This window comes from Salvelinus alpinus, chromosome 16 (genome assembly GCF_045679555.1).
Source record: "Salvelinus alpinus chromosome 16, SLU_Salpinus.1, whole genome shotgun sequence".
NCBI classification, from domain to species: Eukaryota; Metazoa; Chordata; class Actinopteri; order Salmoniformes; family Salmonidae; genus Salvelinus; species Salvelinus alpinus.
This window is the reverse complement of record NC_092101.1, coordinates 18,262,095-18,287,521: the sequence shown is the minus strand read 5'-3', so window position 1 is coordinate 18,287,521 and position 25,427 is coordinate 18,262,095. Positions and strand designations below refer to the sequence as shown.

The window sequence follows — 25,427 nt, the reverse complement described above, 5'->3', positions numbered from 1 at the left end:
ATAAATGGTTAAAGGTACACTTGGTGTTTCCTTTATGAACCCTAGTTGTCAAAAAATATGAAAATGCTGATGGAAAATGGTGTCCCATAAAGTATGCATATTTAGCCTTCTTGCCATTAAAGCTAGTTATTCTTAAGCCTAGGCGTCCCGCTAGCGGACAACTTCCGGTGACACTGGAGGGCACGCAATTCAAATAAATAATCATAAAAATTATGAATATTAAACATTTAGGTACATACAAGTGTCTTATATCAGTTGAAATCTTAAATTCTTGTTAATCTAACTGCACTGTCCAATTTACAGTAGCTATTACAGCGAAAGCATCCCATGCGATTGTTTGAGGATGGCGCCCCACATCAAAATATTTTTACACTGGCACAGGTTTCATAAATTCACAAATAGCGATTAAATATTAACTTACTTTTTGAAAATCTTCCTCTGATTTGTCATCCAAAGGGTCCCAGCTATAACATGTAGTGTCGTTTTGTTAGATAAAATCCTTCTTTATATCCCAAAAAGTCAGTTTAGTTGGCGCCATCGATTTGAGTAATCCACTCGTTCAACATACAAAGAAAGGAGTCCGAAAATCTACCCCTAAACTTTGTTTCAACAAGTCAAAATGCGTTTCTACTTATTCCTCAGATACCCTAACATGTAATCAAACTATAATATTTCTTACGGAAAGAAGTATGTTCAATAGGAAACCGATTTTAGCAGGTGCGTCTTGTCTTCTTTGTCCGCGCAAACACGAATTTCCAAGCCGGTGTCCTTATACTAAAACAGTTTTTTCTTATTCGTTCAAGTTACATGCCTGAAACCTTGAACATAGACTGCTGACACCCAGTGGAAGCCATAGGAATTGCATCCTGGGAGGTAGAATTGAGTATGCCCTTATACCGGCCATTGGAAGAGCATTGTCTCTCAAAAAAAACGTAATTCAGACAGAAAGTGGAGAAAAAAGGGGTCTAGCCTGATGAAGTTTTAAGAATGGAAATGATGCAGTTGCAGCCTTAATGGATGATGCTTTATGTACCTAGGTTACCTTTAACAGACCAATAAGAAATAGAGTTCCAAACCTCTCTGCCAATAACAGCTAGTTTTCAGTTTTCCCCTCCCCACTCCCAGATAGTCCTAGCAAAATTCTTGCTCAAGAAATTGCTCTTTGCTAAGAAGCTATTTTTTGTTTCTTTTTGACCATTTTAATTGAAAACAATCAGAGTAAGGTACTTAATTGTTACCAAGAAATGATTTGATATTAAGATAAAAACGGCTGCATTGGACCTTTAATTCATCAAACGTCATGTATTTGGGAAACTCCCTCTCCTTTGGGACCTCTGTCTCGAGCAGCCCTCCCCTTGTGCTCTGGCAGCCTGAGCCTAGGTAAAATCATTTGGTGAGGAGAGAATCAAGAGGGATCTGCTGGCTTGGACGTTGGCCTTATGGTTAAATCCAAACGCAAGACGATATTAAATAGCCACTGTTTTGTCAGAGAAAAAGAGAAAACCATATCTACAATGCCAGTTATCGAACTGCCCAGTAATAACCCAGAAAGTGAAAGGTGAGTTATGATAGTGTAATTTAGCTAGTAATTTATAGCTAGCTAACTCCAGAAGGGCTAAGCTAATTCATTAGCCACAGAGGCCTACGCAGCTAACGTTAGTATATACATGCCACTTGTTTACTCTTTTTACTGGGGATATTAGCTATGTATCTAATAACGAGTCCGTGGAACAATATTGTTCTAAACTTACTTTCGTTATTTATCTTAAAGTTGAATAACTATATTTAGCTTTGATCGATGTCTGTATAATTGTGGTTATTAAAGTTGGCTGCGGTTTATTTCGAACAATAATTTGTCATTTAGCATTCTGCGGATGTTTTTGGCTAAGGACAGGTGTTCGGTAGCTAACTAGCTAGCCAGTTTACCAGCTAATGTTAGTTTACTAGCTTTGTCGACAATGTACTGTTTACTTGCTTCATATGTGAGATTAAGAAACAAACGATCTAACGTTACGGCAATATGTTTCTCAATAATGGTGGAATAAATGGACTGACCCATGTTATTTCGTCGAATGTTCTGGGAGATGTTAGTTAACTAGTTAGCCAGCTGGCTAGTGATTTTAAAACAATAGGCACATCCATGTTGTTGTCTATACCCATTTCAGACAAGATGTGGTATGTTACCAGTAAAAAAAAAAAAGGCAATGTTTCCTAAATACATTTTTTTTTACTCCATACATTTTCCCTGACACCCAAAAGTACTCGTTACATTTTGAAAGCAGGACAGGAAAATTGTCCAATTCACCCACTTAATGATCGAGCAGACTCACTAAATACAGATTTTTGTCTGTATATGAAAAGGATACTAGCTACTGTTACTAGCCATTACAGCAAATATTTAACTTGCAACCCTTCAACACTTGTTAGGCGGTGACCCGTTCCTGTAGGTTCATGCTCTACAACATTCGCAGAGTACGACCCTGCCTCACGCAGGAAGCGGCGCAGGTCCTAATCCAGGCACTTGTCATCTCCCGTCTGGATTACTGCAACTCGCTGTTGGCTGGGCTCCCTGCCTGTGCCATTAACATTTACATTTAAGTCATTTAGCAGACGCTCTTATCCAGAGCGATTAAACCCCTACAACTCATCCAGAACGCCGCAGCCCGTCTGGTGTTCAACTTTCCCAAGTTCTCTCACGTCACCCCGCTCCTCCGCTCTCTCCACTGGCTTCCAGTTGAAGCTCGCATCCGCTACAAGACCATGGTGCTTGCCTACGGAGCTGTGAGGGGAACGGCACCTCCGTACCTTCAGGCTCTGATCAGGCCCTACACCCAAACAAGGGCACTGCGTTCATCCACCTCTGGCCTGCTCGCCTCCCTACCTCTGAGGAAGTACAGTTCCCGCTCAGCCCAGTCAAAACTGTTCGCTGCTCTGGCACCCCAATGGTGGAACAAACTCCCTCACAACGCCAGGTCAGCGGAGTCAATCACCACCTTCCGGAGACACCTGAAACCCCACCTCTTTAAGGAATACCTAGGATAGGATAAAGTAATCCTTCTAACCCCCCCCCCCCTTAAAAGAGTTAGATGCACTATTGTAAAGTGGTTGTTCCACTGGATATCATAAGGTGAATGCACCAATTTGTAAGTCGCTCTGGATAAGAGCGTCTGCTAAATGACTTAAATGTTAAATGTTAGCTGCTCACCTGCCGGTATCAAGATCATATCTGTTCACTCACACTCAATGTGATTTATTAACCAATATTTGTTTGGCCAATTAAAAGCCTTGATGGCTTGACTGACTGTTATCCTAGTTTAAGAATAACATGAGTGACAGCTAGCTAACTTACCAATTGGTCAGTTCCCAGTCAGTACTGGGAAATCCAAAGTACCGGATGTACAGTCTCTAAAAGTAGGTAATTTAGCTATAAAAAAACTAGCTATTTGCACGTTTTGGTCAAGTCTGTTCCCAATGGGTGTTATTTAAGGTCTGTTATGTTGGGGGGCCATTGAGCAGCAGTCTGTTTACTAGATGAAGAGGCCTCTTGAAACTTAGTCCCCACCATTTTAAGTGATTTGAGTAGAGGTTAGGTGTCCCTGATTGCCTCAAAATTATTCCCCTTTGGCCTAATATCTAGTGTATTTTTCTGCGAGACAGTATTTTTCCACATCACATTCATTCAACTGTTAATGGCTCTTACGCAAGTGGTGGAGACTCATTTCCCAGCTGACTAAGCCAACTGTCACAATTTAAGCCTCTTCATGAATATTGCCTACTGTGTAGCAGAGTGTAATGGGGATTTTAAGGAGTATTGTGAAGAGGCTTAACTTGGCATAGAATAGCAGTGCTGTTGAATCTGTGGGAACAACGTGCAGGTGGAATGCGAACGGACAGGGATTTGACATAAGGATGCTAGTTGGATATTATTTGCGATCTGGTCATGCAGTTTCCAAAGGAACCTTATTCACTAGAACCACTTATTAGGGATTCCAGTCAATATGCCGCACAAATGATGAGCCTATGACGCCATCTTGACGATGGTTGAGGTATATCACTGTTACTCAGAGGTTGAGCTCCAAGGTTGACACAATGCTTCTTACTTTGCTTTCACATGCCTGCTCCACATATAACGCTGGAGTGGTGTTTGCGTAAGAGCGCGTCCATGAGCAGTATGTCACCCCTAATGGGGTTTGTTCACTTTTCAACCTCTGAGAATTGGCATACTCACCTCTGCTAGCACAACCCCCACACAAGCTTATTCTGAATCTTAACTAGAACACACACTCACGTTGTGGCTTCAGCAAAATGGCTGATCGGTGGTGGGTAATCTGGCACATGTCTCAATGACGTAAGAGGTTGGTGTTTTTGTCCTCAGTGCAGACTTGAATTAGGCCAAAAACGACACTATTTTTACCACCCTAATTTTTAGCTGAAATTTTTCTCAGTATTTTTCCGTTGACGTTGTCACCACCTTTTTTGCCACAAGTAGCAGTCATCTCTCCCCATAGGCTACTCCTACTGTGACAGTTCTCTCTGATTAATCAGTGATGTCAACTGTAATTGATTCCCAAAGGTAGAAATCAACCTGAGTGAAGGCAGTCATTTTGTCATAACTCATTGGGACATCCTGTTACCGAATGTGCTTTGTTGCCAACAAAGCAAATAAAATGTCTCCTGCCTGTTACTTATTTAGCCTCAAGCAAAGTGTTCTGTTCCGACATGTAAAGATTTAGTCAGTGGAACAGTTTGAACTTCAATCCTTTGTCCTGGTTAGGGTACCTATTCAAATGACAATGTTTTACCATATTAGTCATGTGAGTTACATGGACTAGAATGATGATACATTGACTTCCAAAGGGACATTTTCCCTGGTCTCCAGTTAGGCTCGCTCATAGTCAGTGAATCCTTGAGGAATAATGGCTCCGTTCTTCTGTGTCCTCCAGTCCGAGGCGGTGTTCCCGCTGTTGCAGTAACCCGTGTCCGGGGCCTCTGTGGTGTTCCTGATGCCCCTCACCCACCCCTAAAGATCCCAGGTGGGCGAGGGAATGACCAGCGGGATCACAATCTTTCAGCTAAGCTATTCTACTCTGTGAGTCCACTCTCGTATCTTTCTCCTTCATCCTCTGGTGTTAAGCTACCTGTATCAAACCTCTCTTCATACCTGCTAATTTCTCCATTCTCCTGCAGGATGCTCGATTGCTGGTTCTTGAGGAGCCGCCCCCCGCCAATGGCAGAGTGCGTTTCCTGCTCTTTGAGCCCCGTTGCTCAGAGGGCAAGCACTGTGTCTGGAGGGGGGTGCTGAAAGGGGGGAACATCTACATCGAGATCCCCCCTGGAGCTCTGCCCGAGGGCAGCAAAGACAGGTCAGTGATCCAATGCAAGAACAACCTCTCGTTGTCCTCTGGTTTTACTTTAGACTGTTTTTGTTGTCTTTTAAAGGCGCAATATGCAGAAATCACTCTGCCATTGCCGGTGTGTAAAATTCTAAAATGTTTTCCGAATTTCAGGTGACAACTAGTGTGGAGAGTCATTGCACCAGCTAAACTGCTGTGAAATCTTTTCATTAACCAAAAATATAGTATATAGTATATCCAGATGCAAAAAAATAACATTTTCGGACAGGGACGCATAGAAATGGCACGCACAGAATGGATCTACCGCTTATCAGACTTGCTTACAATGAGAATGACAGCTCTATAACTCAAATTTCTATGTGAATTTGGTCTGGTCGCGCACAAAGATACATATTGCGTCTTCAACTAGTTTGATGTTGTTTCATGGTAGATGGACTTAGTTTCTATTGCTTGCTGACTGCAATGCACTACCTTCATAACTCATTGACTTACTTAATCTCTCCAGTTTTGCTCTCCTGCTGGAATGTGCGGAAGAGAAGCTGCAGGTTGACCATGTCTTCATCTGCTTCCACAAGAACCGAGACGACAGAGGTAAGTCACTGTGTGTGTCTGCTTCCAGTTAAACATCTCTGTTAATACTTTATGTGCTTTGTTATGAGGCAGTTCTCTCACTGTCCTTTTCTCTCTTCAGCATCTCTGCTGCGTACCTTCAGCTTCCTGGGCTTTGAGATTGTGAGACCGGGTCATCCACTCGTCCCTACCCGCCCCGATGCTTTCTTCATGGCTTACAGCATCGAACGAGACTCCTTCGACGATGAATAATGGATCACAAACATGCCACAAATGCATACATATACACACACACACGTTAGCTTTTACCTACCCTTCCCCATCCCACTTCATCACTTGGGGAAAATAAATATGATCAAAATTCAGTAAGGTCAAGGTTTCCTGTGAAATAGTTTATTTACTTTGATGTGAAGTATTACAATGACATTTGAACTAGTGTGTAATGTTAAACCAAGAATGTATCCTTATTAAATTTGGGAAATGTTTCCTCAACACTGTACTAATTTCCACGTGTAGTACTGATTTCCCCCTTCCCCATCCACTACAATGATCATCTCTAGGCTGTACAATTTATGGTGAAAATGTCCATGCTGCATATTCATGTTATGCTTTGTTTTCTTGGCTATTTCAAGTAGATTTTCATGTTTTATATTGATTTGATTTTAATGTGTGCATGAACTTTGATTTCTAGTTTTGATCCACTTGACTGAAATCTGCATGTTGTAACAAGTGCCCGAATAAAAATGCTCACCTTAACAAGTGGATTTTTGCCTTATGTTTATGTGTGTAGGGATTGGGGAAAGGGCATTGAAATATGTGTAACAATTTATAAGACGTATTTTGTGGGCACGCGTACCAGAGTTGTAGAAGCATCTGTTTAAACTCGATCAGTCGGTGTTGAATTTAACCTAATGCACTTTAAGTTGATATTTTAAAATCTTTACTGTGATCTATTGGGGCTCCTTGGATCCATGAAAAGTTAATTATAGAACACAGTGCATATACATTTGATTTGGAGCTGATATGTAATTTGCTCAATATCCTTGATGGAAAGCAATGCTGTGGAAAAATGTTTAATAAAAAAGCTAACCTTTTATTCATTCCAGATGTTCAAGATAGATTCTGACAACATGAATGTTAAATATCATCCACATTTTACATTCGATTAGAGCAGGGTATCCCTAAGTCTGTCCTGGGACCCCACCTGGGTGCACATTTAGTCTTTTGCCCTAGCACTACACATCTGATTCAAATAATCAAAGCTTGATGAGTAGTTATTTTAATCAGCTGTGTAGTTCTAGGGCAACAAACAAAACGTGCACCCAGGGGGGGCTCAGGACAGAGTTTGGGAAACCCTTGATTAAGACTTCAATTAACAGATATGAAACAGACATGAGTAATCACAACTTCCTGTCCACTGTGTTGTGGAGTCCTAGTTGTGCTGTGGCCCTCATCACGGTTTCAGAGTCAGTGAAGGAGATGTACTGTATACACAGGCAGTGCTCCCAGTCCAGACTGGGCAGGTCCTGGATCAGCCCTCTCTCTGCCAGCTTCAGCATTAGAAGGGCCTGCTTGACTGACAGCCAGTTGTGCAGAGTGGAAGGCACGGTGGGATTTACCCTGAAGAGCTCAACATGTGGACCCCAGAGCAGAGCCTGCAGGACCCCCACTACGTCTGCTATCTGTAGCCCACTACCCCCATCCTGAAGCCAGGAGGCTAGCTGGAGAAGCCCTGGTAGATATGGGGAGCTCTGGATGGTGCCATCTGAACTCTGTGTATGTTGAGAGGGAGCATTGTCAGAGAGGTACAGGCAGTACTCTAGCAACACTCCGAACTGAGACTGTATGGATGGAGCAGCATGAGCAGGCTGAAAGAGACTGGGGTCACTGTGACTGGTGTGATTGGTCAACGCCACACGAGGGGTTCCCCACTTTCTCCATAGCTCCTGAATCTCTCCTTTTATCTTCTTTTTTTCATTCTCCAATAACTCAATTTCTTCACTTCTTCCACTTTCTTCTGCTTTGTCTGCGTCTGTTTCCCCCCCTCTCTCCCTTGGCCATACCAGCAAGATGCCTTGAGCCTTCAGCTCAGCGCAGGTGGCTGCATTACTGCACAGGTGTTGTAACCCCAAGGCTAACTGTAGCAGCAGAATACTCAGTTGCCTTTCATACACTAATGGTTTAAAGCTCTGCAGGAACCTTCCCTCTTGTACAAAGTCTTCCAAAGTAGCCTGTGGTAAGTCTCTCTCAATTGTCACTGCATATCCCTTGAGCAATAGTGAAGCAACTGTAGGTCCACTGCTCTCCTCAGACTTCGCTTGACTTTGGTCTGCCTCAATTCTGCTCTCATCTGGTGATTCTGTCCCTGTCTGATCAGACTGTGAGGAGTCTGAAGTGGTTGTGTTTTTGGTTCCAGGTTCTTTCTCCAGTGCTGGGCATGATGGGAAAGATACAATGACCTGCTGGATGTTGACATTGGGCGGTACTGAGGTAGGTTGAGACAAGGGGCCAACATCACTGCTCACCTGAGAATGAAACCAGGGACGAAATTAGAACATCCAAAAACCTTTCACTTCCTTAACAAGGCTTAGTCACATTAAAATATGTTTTTCTCCTCTATTGTACAGTCATATCCGATTCATTCACAGTCTTACAAAAGACACCTAATCTAAAATTAGGATTCCCATTAGCTGCTGCTAAAACAGCAGCTACTCTTCCTCATGCTAAAAAGCCTTTCTAAGACATGGATGTTTGCTGTTGTCTGTACAGTCTGTTAGGTTGCTCAACACCCATTGACAGTTCAGAGGAAATGTGTCACTGGAGTCGGGGGTTGCCAAACTTGCTATATAATGGTGCAGAACATGACTTGCTTGAGGTGGAGCTTAGAAATGAGCCCTTTTGTTGAGTATCTCTTATCTTTGGCTTTTGGCCTTATCGTGGCTTTTTACATTTGGTGCAGCTGTGTTTGCATTCTACTTGACTTTTGCATTGTGCACAACTCAAGTATGAATACTGCTTGAGCATGATGCATAAACTGCACAAACTTATTTACAACCACAGACAGATGCTGGCACTAAGACCGCACTCAGTCAGCTGTATAAGGAAATAAGCAAACAGGAAACCACTCACCCAGATGCGGCGCTCCTAGTGGCCGGAGACTTTAATGCAGGGAAACTTAAATCAGTTCTACCAAATTTCTATCAACATGTTAAATGTGCAACCAGAGGGAAAAAAATTCTAGATCACCTGTACTCCACACACAGAGACGCGCACAAAGCTCTCCCTCGCCCTCCATTTGGTAAATCCGACCACAACTCCATCCTCCTGATTCCTGCTTACAAGCAGGAAAATTAAAGCAGGAAGCCCAGTGACTCGGGCTATAAAAAAGTGGTCAGATGAAGCAGATGCTAAACTACAGGACTGTTTTGCTATCACAGACTGGAACATGTTCTGGGATTCTTCCGATGGCATTGAGGAGTACATCACATCAGTCACTGGCTTTATCAATAACTGCATTGAGGACGTCGTCTCCACAGTGACTGTACGTACATACCCCAACCAGGAGCCATGGATTACAGGCAACATTCGCACTGAGCTAAAGGGCAGAGCTGCCGCTTTCAAGGTGCGGGACTCTAACCTGGAAGCTTACAAGATATCCTGCTATGCCCTGCGACGAACCATCAAACAGGCAAGGCATCAATACAGGGCTAAGATTGAATCATACTACACCGGCTCCGACGCTCGTCTTATGTGACAGGGCTTGCAAAATATTACAGACTACAAAAGGGAAGCACAGCCGCGAGCTGCCCAGTGACTACCAGACGAGCTAAATCACTTATGTCTCGCTTCGAGGAAAGCAACACTGAGGCATGCATGAGAGCATCAGCTGTTCCGGACGACTGTGTGATCATGCTCTCCGTGGCCGACATGAGTAAGACCTTTAAACAGGTCAACATACACAAGGCTGCGGGGCCAGATGGATTACCAGGACGTGTGCTCCGGCCATGTGCTGACCAACTGGCAGGTGTCTTCACTGACATTTTCAACATGTCCCTGATTGTGTCTGTAATACCAACATGTTTCAAGCTGACCACCATAGTCCCTGTGCCCAAGAACACAAAGGCAACCTGCCTAAATGACTACAGACCCGTAGCACTCACGTCCGTAGCCATGAAGTGCTTCGAAAGGCTGGTAATGGCTCACATCCACACCATTATCCCAGAAACCCTAGACCCACTCCAATTTTTATACCGCCCAAACAGACCCACAGATGATGCAATCTCTATTGCACTCCACCATGTCCTTTCCCACCTGGACAAAAGGAACACTTATGTGAGAATGCTATTCATTGACTACAGCTCAGCGTTCAACACCATAGTACCCTCAAAGCTCATCACCAAGCTAAGGATCCTGGGACTAAACACCTCCCTCTGCAAATGGATCCTGGACTTCCTGACGGGCCGCCCCCAGGTGGTGAGGGTAGGTCGCAACACATCTGCCACGCTGATCCTCAACACTGGAGCCCCCCAGGAGTGCGTGCTCAGTCCCCTCCTGTACTCCCTGTTCACCCATGACTGCATGGCCAGGCACGACTCCAACACCATCATTAAGTTTGCAGACAACACAACAGTGGTAGGCCTGATCACCGACAACGACGAGACAGCCTATAGGGAGGCGTCAGAGACCTGGCCGTGTGGTGCCAGAATAACAACCTGTCCCTCAACGTGACCAAGACTAAGGAAATGATTGTGGACTACAGGAAAAGGAGGACCGAGTACGCCCCCATTCTCATCGATGGGGCTGCAGTGGAGCAGGTTGAGAGCTTCAAGTTCCATGGTGTCCACATCACCAACAAACTAGAATGGTCCAAACACACCAAGACAGTCGTGAAGCGGGCACGACAAAGCCTATTACCCCTCAGGAAATTAAAAAGATTTGGCATGGGTTCTGAGATCCTCCAAAAGGTTCTACAGCTGCAACATCGAGAGCATCCTGACTGGTTACATCACTGCCTGGTACAGCAATTGCTCGGCCTCCGACCGCAAGGCACTACAGAGGGTAGTGCGTACGGCCCAGTACATCACTGGGGCTAAGCTGCCAGCCATCCAGGACCTCTACACCAGGCGGTGTCAGAGGAAGGCCCTAAAAATTGTCAAAGACCCCAGCCACCCCAGTCATAGACTGTTCTCTCTACTACCACATGGCAAGCGGTACCGGAGTGTCAAGTCTAGGACAAAAAGGCTTTTCAACTGTTTTTTACCCCCAAGCAATAAGACTCCTGAACAGGTAATCAAATGGCTTCCTGGACTAATTACATTGTGTGCCCCCCACCCCCCACCCCTCTTTTACGCTGCTGCTACTCTCTGTTTATCATATATGCACAGCCACTTTAACTATACATTCATGTACATACTACCTCAATTGGCCCGACCAACCAGTGCTCCCGCACATTGGCTAACCGGGCTATCTGCATTGTGTCCCACCACCCACCACCCGCCAACCCTTATTTTACGCTACTGCTACTCTCTGTTCATCATATATGCATAGTCACTTTAACCATATCTACATGTTCATACTACCTCAATCAGCCTGACCAACCGGTGTCTGTATGTAGCCTCGCTACTGTTTTTCACTGTCATTTTTATTGTAGTTTTTATTTCTTTACTTACCTATTGTTCAACTAATACCTTTTTTGCACTATTGGTTAGAGCCTGTAAGTAAGCATTTCACTGTAAGGTCTACACCTGTTGTATTCGGCGCACGTGACAAATAAACTTTTATTTGATTTGGAATACTGCTTGAGCATGATGCACAAACTGGTTTACACATAGAGTAGGCTGGGCTGGCCCTTGCCTTTTGGGGGCAGGGATAAAACATTTAAGTGGCCCCCCCTCGTGATGGCAGAGGGTTTTTGCTGTAGTTCATTTCCTGCAATTATATACAATTTGAAGATTTTGCAATTTTCGAACACATTTTATGCAATTCTACAAATTGTGCCATGGTGCGGATAGAAAAATGTGCAGTTTTACAGCGAACTTCCTGCAATTCTACAAATTTTACCATAGGGTGGAGAGATATTTGAGCAGTTTAAAACCACATTTTCTGCAATTCTACACATTTTGCCATGACTTATGATATCTGAGTGAGAGTGACTAACAAAATCAACGGGGGCCCACTGGTGGTCAGGGTCCCTGGGCTCGTGCCCCGCATGCCCTGTCAGTAATTAAACCATGATTACTAGCTACAAGTTTAGATAACTGGCCAAACTAATTTACAATCTAATGAAAAAACGAATTGTGAAACTGCACCTTGTGTATTCTACTCTCAACAGAGTTCCTAAAAACATTTAAAATAATTTGGGTCGAGGGCCCCCTAGCGGCCGCTTAAATCACTAATGCCCTGAGATCATGAGCATAACCTTACCTTAGCTGCGATTATCCTCCCTGGAAACTTTGGGCTATGCAGGCTGTAGTACAGTGAACCTGCTATCTGCTTGGGCTGGTCGTTTTCACACAGTAGGAAATCTTGGGGCTGAAATGCAACAACGCCTTCACCGGACACTCTCATCAGGAGAACCCCAGCCTCCATGCGCTGTTCCATACTCCTCAGGAACAGTAGGTGGCGATGCTGAATACCTTGAGAAATGTCCCCCTGGTTGTAGAAACTGCTGAAGAAGTAGGTAAGTTGTTCATCAGGTGTATCGAAGTCAAGTTGAGATAGCGGCTGCAAGTTGAGAGGGCTCTTCTGGACTGGTCTTTCTTCGTCTCTCTCTACATGGGGCTGAGTGCCTGCGATGGGGACCAGCATGTAGAGAGGGTTGTCATAGTTTTGGTGACTGCAGGGTAGTGGGGAAAGGGGACACAGATAGACCCCTGGTAGGGAAAGGGTTCGAGCCAGCCTCTTCTTGGGCACTGGTGGCGGGGTGGTGCTATCTGAGAAAAACCTCTCTTGATGACAGTAAGAGGGGTCTGAAAGATAAAGGGAAATACAGACCATGTAATAGACTTTCCAGAGAAGTCATTGCCTAGTTCCACGCTTTGACTCTCTATGATTATCGAGAACTTCTTTAGAATAAGGTAGAGAAATTACAGAATAGTAATACTAAACTCTGCAACAACAAAAACATTTCAGACAATGTTTATCTCAAACTGTTGTTGGATACGTAGATTCAATATTTGACAGGAGCTACTGTATTCAGTTGAGCTTGTGACAAACATGTGGACATAAATGTTGTGGCTATGGCAGGTCTTTATCAGCACAGGCCTGGTTTCAGGTGTCACTTCCTCCCATTCAATTCACATGAAAAAAGGGAAGCAGGGCAAGAGAGGACAAGGAAGGAAAATGAGAAAATGCTTTTTATTTAATATTTCAGCTGGGAAAAAGCAAATGCCTAAATAACTTATATCCTTATCCATTTTATAATTGAAATCAACAGGATAATATATACTACAGTGTCTGATAAAGGTAGATGTGTGTTGTACTCACCATAGCGCTGGTGTATGGGACACTGGAGTGCATGGCAATCAGTGGCGGCAGAGAACACATCTGTACAGGTAGAGCCCTGGTGCTGATGGGGTCCCAATGGGCTAGAGACACTCCCATCCAACTCCAGGTCCACACTGGAACCCATACTAGAGCCTCGCGAGTAGAGACTCCTGAGAGCACACACACAATCAGATTCATTAATTGATCTGCTGTCCTTTGAACTAATTACCTAAAATAAGTGCATACAGTACAGAAGCTGCATAGTACTCAGATAGACTCTATGCAGTGTCTTGATAGTTTTTCTGACGAAGCTCACATTTAAAGGTTCAGACGAACTGTCAAGACGCTGCATAGACTCTATCTGAGTGCTATGCAGCTTCTGTACTGTATGTTTTTGTCTTACCTGCGCTGTTTGATAGGCAACACTGGGGGTCCACTCTGTCTCTCTGCTCCCTGAGTTGCACAATCCATCGCTGCACAATCCATTGCCTGGTTACGGTGTCTCTCACTCAGAATAGCAGTCTATCAAACTCAAATGGAACTTGAGGTCTCTAATATTATTGCTCAGGTTCACGTTAATATCCTCTCTCCCTCTCTTTCGCTCGCTCTCTCTCACTGTCTGTCTGTCTGTCTGTCGGTCTGTCTATCTCTTTCTCTCTTTCTTGTGAGAATATAATTATCTGCTGTTCTGATCTTTGCAGTCTGAGGTTGGTACCGGAAAGTAGTGCCTGTGTGAGGGCATATCTGTACTTATGCAGTAACCTCAACTACAAAATGAGGAAGAACACCAAAAAGACACCCAACTTCACACACTCTTTTTTTTCTCTCACTTTCCTTTTAAGTTAGATCCATCACACACTTGGTCTCTGCCTCCCTGGTACTTTGTCTTTTATGGATTGCATCTCAAATCACATTTTTCTTCTTCAATGTGCTAGCCCCCAATTGCTTTATGATGCATCTTCTTGGTCAAACACGTGTGAATGCATGTTGTAGAGTCTTTTTTTATCCCCGGGAGGCAATTCATTTTGCAGCACATAGTAAAAACAACAATTAAACATAATGAAGATTATGATCTGTGTTTTGCCAACCCTACAACTGTCTTATTGTAAGTACCCTGACATTCAACGTGTGTGTGTTCATTTTCATGAGACACTTAATGCATAATGTTTATGAGTGAGTGAGCCTCTGCGTAGGTCTGTGATAGAGGCTCATACGCACAAGGCCACTATGCGTGGTTGTGCAGCCCAGAGTGTATGCTTGAGGCTGAGTGAGCAGTCCTGAAGTAGCCCTCTCTGATTAATAGAATGAGTGAGAGACAGGCTCTTGGCAGAGACCCATGTTTCATACAATTACTTTCCATTTATCAGGTTTGTCATCATGATCACTCTAATTTTGTGGGTACCTTTATGCCTATTAATAATTCTATTTGACAAACATCAGTACAGTTCATCTAGGGTTGCAGAGATTCTTTGATTTATCATGGAGAACAGAATTTAAGCTATCTGGCTGACTTGTATGATATTTGTATTTAACTTTTATTTAACCAGGCAAGTCAGTTAAGAACAAATTATTATTTACAATGACGGCGTACCAAGAGGCAAAAGGCCTCCTGCGGAGGTGGGGGCTGGGATAAAAAAAGAAAGTAGGACAAAACACACATCACGACAAGAGAGACACAACAACACTACATGAAGAGAGACCTACGACAACAACACAGCATGGCAGCAACACATGACAACACAGCATGGTAGCAATACAACATGACAACAATATAGTAGAGACACAACATGGCAGCAGCACAACATGGCAGCAGCACAACATGGTAGCTGCACAAAAATGGTACAAACAATGTTGGGCACAGACAAAGGGAAAAAAGGCAGAGACAACAATACATGATGAACCCAGATGGTTTTTTGGGGTCAAGTTTAAGGAGCTCCTTTAGCACCTCAGACTCAGTGACCACCTGCAGGGAGAAACTGTGTAGTGGGGCAGGGGAAAAAGAGGGAGGAGCATCGGGGCTAATTGCATTAGAAGGGCTGAGAGATGAGGAAATGTTGGACTGGCAAGGAGGCATGGCTGAGTCAAATAGGAATCCTGACTTAATTAAGTGGTGATTAAACAGCTCAGACATACGCTCCTTGTCAGTAGCAAACCCATCATCAACATTAAGGGACATAGGCAGCTGTGAGGAGGAGGGTTTATTCTCCAGGTCTTTCACCATTTTCCAGAACTTCTTGCGATTAGACCCACAGAGAGAGAACGGCTATTTAAAGTAACTAACTTTGGCCTTCCGGATAGCCTGAGTGTACTTATGTCTCATTTGCCTGAACGAGAGCCTGTCAGCCTGAGCATTTGTGTGCCGAGCCTTTCACCAAATGGTGTTCTTGAGGTGGAGTAACTCTGCCAGATCACGGTCGAACCAGGGGTTGAACCTGTTTTTAATTCTCATTTTCTTTATGAGGTTGTCTGTTAACCACACCACTGAAAATATAAAAAAAGAAGGTTCAAGTGTCTTCGACAGAGGGGATCAAGCGGCTTCTATACCAATTTACAGAGGCCAGGTCATGAAGGAAGGCTTGCTCATTAAAGTTTTTAAGCAAGCGTCTATGACAAATCAGGAAGGGTCGTTTAACATTACGAAAACAGTCTGTAAAACTGTGATCACTAAGGTCATTAAAGAAAACACCAGACTGATACCTATCAGGATTATTTGTGAGGATCACATTGAGGAGAGTAGCCTTTTCTGGGTGTTTGGAGTCATACCTTGTGGGATTGGTAATAATCTGAAAGGGATTTAGGGAGTCCCATTGCTTTAGGACTTGGTCAGGTGGTTTAAGCATGTCCCAGTTTAGGTCACCTAGCAGGACAAATTCAGACTATGTGTAAGGGGCCAGGAGAGAGCTTAGGGCAGGTAGGGTGCAGGCCAGTGCTGATGGTGGACGATAACACCCAGCAACACTCAACAAAGAGCTATTTGAAAGCTTAATGCTTAAAACCAGCAAATCAAATTGCTTGGGGACAGACTTGTTGGAGACAACAGAGCACTGAAGGCATTATTTGGTAAATATTGCCACTCCACCACCTTTGGAAGATCTGTCTTGCCAAAAAAGGTTCTAACCAGAAAGGTTAACATCAGTGTTCAAAACACTCTTTCTTAACCACGTCTCAGTAACACATCTGGATTGGAGCTGTGAACCCACACGTTCAATTGATACATTTTAGGTAATAACATTCTTGTGTTAACGTGCAGAAAACCCAGGCTTTTACGAGAGCAGAAATCAGTGAAGAAGAAATCAGAGCACAAGTAAGAATTGGGGCTAGCAACAGTAGACGGGCCAGGGTGTACATGCACATTTCCAGATATCATCAGCAGTAATACAATCAGGGCACGGCAGAGGACAGGGAGAGCTCTGCAGTGTTGATTTTTTATGACATTTCAATGTGCATCAGATGGCAACAAGATCCTATTGTACAGCAATTTCATCAGGTAACATGAATACAAAGCCGGCGAGATGTGGTTAGAATAGGATGGGAGGCCAAGAAAACTTTTTCAGTCCCACGGTTGGGTAAGCGATCAAGTTCCTAGTCAACAAAGCACGCAGGAGTCATGGGGCAAATAGCATAAAGCACAATAAAAAAAAATTTACAGCTTGGGGCAATCCATTGTAAGTTCAAAGAGTCACTCGCACCAACAAGATAACTTGAGAGTAGCTCTCTATGAGTCCAATATGCTATAAAAGTCTGAGATAAAATAGTAGGCCTATAGTAGTTAATTAAAGTGTTTCTGAGTTAGCTCATGTTATAAGCATCACAGGTTAATTAGCCTACATAAAATTATGATCAGTCCAAAGTCTACAGTGTGTGTGTATGTGCACTGGAGGCAAACAAAAGCTCAGGAGAGAGGGGGGAATGTGGCGGGGGCAAGCCAGGGCAGATGTCGGGGAAAAGATCGCCGTGTGGGATCCAAGTAGCAATGCAGCAGGTAAGGCGAGTACATTTTTACATTTTAGTCATTTAGCAGATGCTCTTATCAGAGCAATTAGGGTTAAGTGCTTTGCTCAAGGGAACATCGGCATATTTTTCACCTAGTTAGCTCGGGGATTCGAACCAGCAACCTTTACGGTTACTGGCCCAAACCTGAGGCTGAGTAGGAGAGGAGGCGTTAAACCCTACTTGGACATTGTCTTTGGGACATGGAAGGTTGTTGTAGTGCAGAGAGGGATTAGAATTCATACAGTTATATTAATAGCACACTGTAGGCCTATTGGTTAGCATGAATAGATTTAAACAATAAGGCTTGTAAGTTCATATATTTACGTAGACGCTCTTATCCAGATCAACTTACAGGAGTAATTAGGGTTAAGTGCCTTGTTCAAGGGCACATTGCTAGATTTTTCACCTAGTCAGCTCAGGGATTCCAACCAGCAAGCTTTCAGTTACTTGCCCAACGCTAGGCTTCCTGCTACCATACTTTCTTACATTATTCTGAAAATGAGTATCTTGTTCCATTATATTAGGACAAGTGCTCTTCAGACAAAGGGGTTTTGTGATCTGTTTTTAGAAGTAGGTTTCATCTTTCATCTTTATTCCACAGTGAGGCACAAGTCCTCTTCATGATCTATGAGAGAGGCGGCATAATGAGTATGTCACAATCGTCGTTGTAAGCACACTCAGACCAAAGTGCAGCGTGGAATCGGTTTGACATCTTTTTATTTCAGTGAAGAGGAAGGAGGAAGGCTCCGGCCTTGGAGCGGGACTGGACGTCGTGCCTGGACTGGACATCGGCGCAGAGGAAGGCTCCTGCCATGGAGCAGGACTGGACGCCGTGCCTGGACTGGGCACCGGCGCAGAAGAAGGCTCCGGCCATGGAGCTGGAGGTTCCGGACTATGGACCGTCGCAGGAGGTTCCGGACTGTGGACCGTCGCAGGAGGTTCCGGACTGTGGACCGTCGCAGGAGGTTCCGGACTGTGGACCGTCGCAGGAGGTTCCGGACTGGGGACCGTCGCCGGAAGCTCTGGACTGGGGACCATCGCCGGAAGCTCTGGACTGGGGACCGTCGCCGGAAGCTCTGGACTGGGGACCGTCGCCGGAAGCTCTGGACTGTGAATGGGCACTGGAGGCGAGTACGAGGAGCAGGCACAGAACGTACCGGACTGGGAAGGCGCAGTGGAGGCCTAGTGCGTGGAGCCGGTACAGGTGGCACCGGACTGGTGACACGCACTTCAGGGCGAGTGCGAGGAGCTGGCACAGGACGTACTGGGCTGTGGAGGCGCACTGGAGACCTGGTGCGTAGAGCCGGCACAAATTGTACCGGAACGATGACACACTCCGCACGGTGAGTGCGGGGAGCTAGCACAGGACGTACTGGGCTGTGGAGGCGCACTGGAGACCTGGTGCGTAGAGCCGGCACAAATTGTACCGGAACGATGACACACATCGCACGGTGAGTGCGGAGACCTGGCACAGGATGTACTGGGCTGTGAAGGCGTACTGGAGACTTGGTGCGTAGAGCCGGCACACATGGTACCGGACAAATGACACGCTCCTCAAGGCGAGTGCGGAGAGCTGGCACAGGACGTACAGGGCTGTGGAGGCGTACTGAAAACCTGGTGCGTGGAGCCGGCACAGTTTTAACCAGACTGCTAGCACGCTCCCCAGGACGAGTACGGAGAGCTGACTCAGGTGGCAGCAAACTGATGATACCCTCCTTAGGGTGAATGTCGTGCATCATACACCAACCCAACAACTCTCTCATTTCTCTCTCCAGTTTCTTCATCAGCTCACTGACGGTCTCTGACTCTCTCCGTTCACTCTCCTCCAGTTTCTCCCTCTTCTCCCAGACTGGCTCTGGCTCACTCCTCGGCTCCGCTGACCACCCCGTGTGCCGCCCCCCCCAAAAAAATTGGGCTGTCTTTTGGGCTTTGTATGTGGCCGCGAACCCCGGCGTTGTCGCTGTCCTCCCTTCTCTCCTTGCGTCTGATCCACGGAAGGCTTTCGTCTCCTGCAATAATTTCCTCCCAAGTCCAGGATGTCTTCACCTCCTTTATCTCCTCCCAAGCCCAGGATACCTTCTCCTCCCGGGCATGCTGCTTGGTCCTGTTGTGGTGGGATCTTCTGTCACGATCGTCGTTGTAAGCACACAGACCAAAGCACAGCGTGGAATCGGTTCAACATCTTTTTATTTCAGTGAACCGCGCAAAAAACAATAAATGAAACGTGACGTTCTGTAGTGCTCACGGCATCAACACAAAAACAAGATCCCACCAAACACAGTGGGGAAATGGCCGCCTAAATATGATCCCCAATCAGAGACAACGATAACCAGCTGCCTCTGATTGGGAACCATACCAGGCCAACATAGAAATAAAACACCTAGATAGGAACACCCCTATTGCTCAAATACAGTACATCATCCTTTTATGATATGTAACTTTAAATTGTCATCTGAAGAGTGTAATAAACCATTGAATATATTCAGGTATTATATGTGTTGTTAATGATAGTGTATGGTGGATTAGGATTTCTGTTAAATTCAGTTGAGAGGATTAAGGTTTAGAATACGCCCCTTAAATAAAACATACAGATGTAAGGCTAGCCATAGCGGGGATCTACAGTATAGTATTCTGGATTTCATGAGATATTGAACTGTCTTGAGAGGAGAATGTTTATGTTCTTTCCTATTCATACAAATGTTTCAATGAGGAGGTGGAGGATGAGCCTGAGGAGATGGTTCGTAGTATCTCCTCCTTTGGCGCTGCTTCAGTCTGTGATATACTATATTCTATGGACAGGCGTTGGACAGTAGTTGACCGTCTGGAGGCATTGGGTTTAATGTGAATGGCCTGTGTCGTGTGGTGGATGCTGTCTTTATCCTTGTGTAGGAGCCAGAGCCCAGCTTGGAAGAGCAGAGCCTCCTCGTAGGCCATCTGAGGGCTCTGACTCAGGGCGACAAAGCCATATGGTCTGGTGACCTTGGCAAGGTGAGGCAGAGACAGGGCAGCTCTGGCGGTCGGGTCGAGCTAGTGCTCATTCTCCAGGAAGGCACAGGGGTAGGATCTCACCCTGTGGAGGGAAGAACGCTTGTAGGTGAAGGGGTCTGAGATGGTCCAGTGGGCTTTTCGCTCAGGTGAAGACCCAAAGCTGGATGATGACGTTGATGTAGAGAGTGAAGAGGATGGTAAAATACATAAACAGCAGGTGTCCACTTCAGGGCCCCCAAAGCCTTCCTATGCCTCCTCTCCATCATCGCCTTGGGAATGGTGAAGACTGGGAATTGTAAACTGTTGAACGCTGCCAGGCATCAATCAGTGTATTGCTAAAGATATCCTTACTTGTGTGGCAGTCTGATATGACGGCACTCCCGAGAGAGCGCACGCTGGAGGTGGCTCACAAAAGTGAATGCATCCCTGCGCAACTGTGCCTGCACGGCGTGGAGAAATCCCACATTTCTGCAACATTAAAGTGTTTTGTGCTACTGCCAATAGTTCCAATGCTGATGGTGCTGTCATGTTTCTCTTCATTGTGGCTGTTGTGTGTGTGTGTGTGTGTGTGTGCACAGGCTAGCCTATGTGTCTCTCTCCCTTTCAGCAGTCCTATTAGTTTGTGTCTTGGGTAGACTAGATTGGTCTGGAGAGAAAACAGTGGGGCTTTATACCTGTGACTTCTCCCTCACCCCCCTCTCCGGAGTACCGTTGGAGAGAAAAACGATTTTTCCCAGTCGGCGCTTGTTTTCTTGTCTTCGATTTCCCAGTTGTTTTGAACGTGGCAAGTGTGTGCGTAAATGTTACGTGTCTGCCTAGTTGCGGAAGCTCTAACCAAGTTCGGTTATCCCTGTTCAGATGGATGGACACCACAAAATAAAATAAACAACTTTCCCTTGTAGATATTATAATTAGTAGTTGTCATTTTCGTTCAGTTTATTCTATTTATTCAATTCTCACTTTCAATAACATCAGGCTGTGTTTACACAGGCAGCCCAATTCGGATTATTATTCCACTAATTGTTCTTTTGACCAGAAAGATCAGTTATTTTGTCACTAACTGGGCAAAAGATTAGAACTGGGCTGCCTTGCCTGTGTAATGCTGTGTTCAAGTGCTAGTCGAAACTCTGAAATGTTCGACTTGCTAACTGGTTACCTAGTTATACACATGCCGCATTCAACAAGTTAGCAAGTCTGACATTTCTGAGTTTAGTTCCGAATAGCATATGAAGGAGGCATATTTTGCCTACTGTATGTGACAGGCTATTGTCGGCCTATCTGATGTTGGCCCATACCTTTCTACAGATGCTGCCATACTTCATTATTTCGCTAATTAGTGATTCGATAATTGGTCACAGTTAGCCTACTTGTTTGTGTGAGGTGATTGGCTCATCTACTGCAATTCCGGGGTTCATAAGAACACTGATCACATACCGCTGTTATCAACTTCCTTCCAATCTATCGCCACACTGATCAGTATGACCTCTGAATGTAGCGTCCCCATCGAACAGGACAACGACGGTGTTGAGGTAATATGGGCAAATTATGTTTGTACTCCGATGAACTTGACTGCAACTTTTATTGTTGAAGGTGTCTAACTTGCTAACATCTTGAACTCTTTGCGGCGGGAAACTTTGAACGCTTGCTAGCTTCTGTTGCATCTGTCATCACAAGTGACTGCACGCTAACGAAATGCTCTGGGACACCCCTTTCACGACACGAAGTGACTTTCGTAGCAAGTTAGGACAGCGTTTTCGCTAACCTATTTTCTAATCTACGTTAATTGTCCTAGCCTGCTATGAAAGTACATTTCATATCGAAGTTGCGTGACGTGTTTCATCAATGCGCTAACTAGTTAACGTTAGCCATCTGGCTGCACACCTTGACATTTTATGCCTACTTTGTAGCTAGATTTTTTTTTTTTTTTTTTTAGGATTTAACTGACTCATTTTACTTTCACAGGACAAAGTTGTGGTGAAGAGAGACAGTGTCTTAACCACTGTACTCTGTCGCCTGTCACAGTTTTGGCCGGTCAGGCTAGCGGTAAGCATGTGCCACAAGCTTCATTTATCTTCACTGGTTAGTTTGAATTTAACATGTTGGACATGGGATGGTTTCAGTGGCCATAATTGGCCTCATAAATGTGCCACTTCAATAGTCCCACAAGCACTTGTCCTCACTTTGCATTTGTCTTGGGTATGTGCATTATGGCTTTTAACGCTCAGGAGAAAATAGGAAGTATTCACTTTGTCTGCAGATGCGTGCTCTCCGTGGGATTTGGTGGCTGTTGGGTTTCTCCCCTTCAGATGAGAAGGCTTTTGTTGCGCCAGAAGAGGATGACAATCCTAGTCCAGCCCGCCTCTGTCTAGCAGGCCGCAAGCGTCTGCGTCGAACCACACGCATCCTGTTGGCCATCCTGCCTCGCCGTCTGCAGAGCGCCCTGGGCTACCCTGTGTGCACCAGCATCGGCTGTGCTGTATCCCCAGGCATGTATCGTCATGGTTTCTATATACAGCATTGAGACATGTGCTTGAAATGATATGGGGGAATTCTACTTTTCATTTGGGTTGTTTTTCAGAGGTGCTTGGCTCCCCCACTAAGCTCTGTGGGAAAGGCAACAAGAGGAAGCAGGATGACATTGATGACGAGGAGCAGCAGACCTGGGTCGAGGCCCTCTCTCAGGAACTAGAGGATGAGGAGCCTTCTGTTGATCCTGACTATGAGGTGGGTTCTCCTGTTATGGTTTCCTTTGAATGGGCCTAACCCTTCATCTCACATGGGTAGTATATTGTCTCTAAAATACATGCAAGCATTAAACTCATTTCTTCAGTTTCCTGTGGCACTTTGAATTGATTTGATACTTGACTAATCCAGACTATGTTTTTTGACAGCCGAGTGCAGTGGATACTGACAGTGAGGAGTATAACTCTCAAAATGACACAGAAAGTGACCTTGACATTTCAGAGAAGGTCGTGATCGACGACCTTAAAGAGGTACAGAGTGAGCATCTCGTTGGCATGGCCTTTCATCATTCTGCAAGTACTCTGACTATAGGCGATTGGCTTTGAATCTTGTTATTTTTGCCTTGTTTGCAGAATGTTCCTCAAATGGCATAGTGGAAGGTGGCATTTCAGGTACATCTGGTGTGACAAACATTTACTTTATTTTAATAGACATGAGGGTCATCCACTTTGTAATCCTGTTATGATGTTTGGACTATTTATATTGATGTTTATGCCTTCTATGGCCCTTTTGTAAATTGACATCAGTACTATTTATTTGTCCTTAGGTGCTCCGCCTTCAGTTTTATCACCATCTGTAATCCTCCAGTGCCAGTATTCACTTTTTGCTTGTACTTTACTAAATAAAACATTCATCTTTATGTGCAGGTCTATTGTGCTTAATAGCTTCAGACATGCAGTGTAATAACTGACCAGGAGATGGCAATACTATATTCTTGTTTTATCCTGAAACATCTAGCAGTGTTAAAGTGGATGACATGATTTGATGGTTGTCACCATATGTATGAAATCATAAAAGGTTCATGTGTAACATCTGTACAGTGAGTTGCTGCTTGACCCCTAAGTCAAATCAAATGTATTTATATATCCCATCTTACATCAGCTGATATCTCAAAGTGCTGTACAGAAACCCAGCCTAAAACCCCAAACAGCAAGCAATGCAGGTGTAGAAGCACGGTGGCAAGGAAAAACTCCCTAGAGGGGAACAAGGCTATGAGGAGTGGCCAGTCCTCTTCTGGCTGTGCCAGGTGGAGATTATAACAGAACATGGCCAAGATGTTCATGGATGACCAGCATGGTCAAATAATAATCACAGTAGTTGTCGAGGGTGCAGCAAGTCAGCACCTCAGGATTAAATGTCAGTTGGCTTTTCATAGCCGATCATTAAGAGTATATCTACCGCTCCTGCGGTCTCTAGAGAGTTGAAAACAGCAGGTCTGGGACAGGTAGCACGTCCGGTGAACAGGTCAGGGTTCCATAGCCGCAGAACAGTTGAAAATGGAGCAGCAGCACGGCCAGAAGGACTGGGGACAGCAAGGAGTCATGCCAGGAAGTCCTGAGGCATGGTCCTAGGGCTCAGGTCCTCTGAGAAAATTAGAGAGCATACTTAAATTCACACAGGACACCGGATAAGACCGGCAAAGTACTCTAGATATAACAGACTGACCCTAGCCCCCCGACACAAACTACTGCAGCATAAATACTGGAGGTTGAGACAGGAGGGGTCAGGAGACACTGTGGCCCCATCCGATGATACCCCTGGACAGGGCCAAACAGGAAGGATATAACCCCACCCACTTTGCCAAAGCACAGCTCCCACACCACTAGAGGGATATCTTCAACCACCAACTTAACATCCTGAGACAAGGCCGAGTATAGCCCACAAAGTCTAAGTTAAGATCCCAGTTGAGCTGCAGGAATGACTTGTACACTAAGGCATGTTCCATCCAGTCTACTTTATGGATGAATACACGTGCATATTAAAACATTGTGGTACTTGGTGACTTTGTAGCCTCATCTCAACCAGTTTATATTTCCAATGGATATATAATTGCAAAGTCCTGTGGCTTGTTTCTAGGTTGGCTGTCAAAACTGTTCAGTGCATGTAATGATGCCACTACCACCCACAGGCTAAATGCTCCACTCATTATGCTGACCTCTACTTTGACAATCTACTGTGCTGCATACCTTTGCCCATCACCTTTTACGCTTACGAATATACATGATGTTAAACAGGAGCTAAACTGTTTTGTGTTCCTGCTAAAATACAAGCTTGGTTAACTGAGAAAGTATCCCACAGGCTCTGAGGAAAGCCACATGACTCTGTGGTACTTGTCTGACAGGGCAAAGGGCACATGCACATCCAGGGTGCCAAGCTCTAGGCTGAAGAGGACTGTGGTCAATGCAAGAGGGGTGGGTAGGAGGTGGTGTAGAGCACTTGAAGCCCCTTCAATGTATTCCTGGTGCTCGCCTGTTTCATCTGCTTGCCGACTGCAGTGGGTGAGTCTTCGCTCTA

General features: G+C 44.9%; 2 protein-coding genes and 1 pseudogene across 3 annotated transcripts; 2 read left to right on the top strand and 1 right to left on the bottom strand.

The window, feature by feature from the left end:
• Positions 1-1,345: 1,345 nt before the first annotated feature.
• On the top strand, positions 1,346-6,688 carry LOC139541021 (ornithine decarboxylase antizyme 1-like; annotated as a pseudogene).
• Positions 6,226-14,135, bottom strand: LOC139541020 (inactive tyrosine-protein kinase PEAK1-like). Its single transcript, XM_071345174.1, has 4 exons — positions 13,813-14,135; positions 13,410-13,579; positions 12,348-12,892; positions 6,226-8,449 (listed from the first exon to the last, which is right to left on the bottom strand). Exons 1-4 carry the CDS (start codon positions 13,893-13,895, stop codon positions 7,325-7,327), a joined length of 1,923 nt encoding a protein of 640 aa, XP_071201275.1. The 5' UTR covers positions 13,896-14,135; the 3' UTR covers positions 6,226-7,324.
• org (oogenesis-related gene) lies at positions 8,277-23,772 on the top strand. 2 transcript variants are annotated; one of them, XM_071345176.1, is made up of 7 exons: positions 8,277-8,414; positions 22,353-22,433; positions 22,648-22,876; positions 22,969-23,114; positions 23,282-23,383; positions 23,486-23,524; positions 23,680-23,772. In XM_071345176.1, exons 1-6 carry the CDS (start codon positions 8,379-8,381, stop codon positions 23,504-23,506), a joined length of 615 nt encoding a protein of 204 aa, XP_071201277.1. In that variant the 5' UTR covers positions 8,277-8,378; the 3' UTR covers positions 23,507-23,524; positions 23,680-23,772. The 2 variants fall into 2 exon arrangements, with proteins under 2 accessions (XP_071201277.1, XP_071201276.1); XM_071345175.1 differs by lacking the exon at positions 8,277-8,414 and adding an exon at positions 21,487-21,919.
• The last annotated feature ends 1,655 nt before the right edge of the window (positions 23,773-25,427 follow it).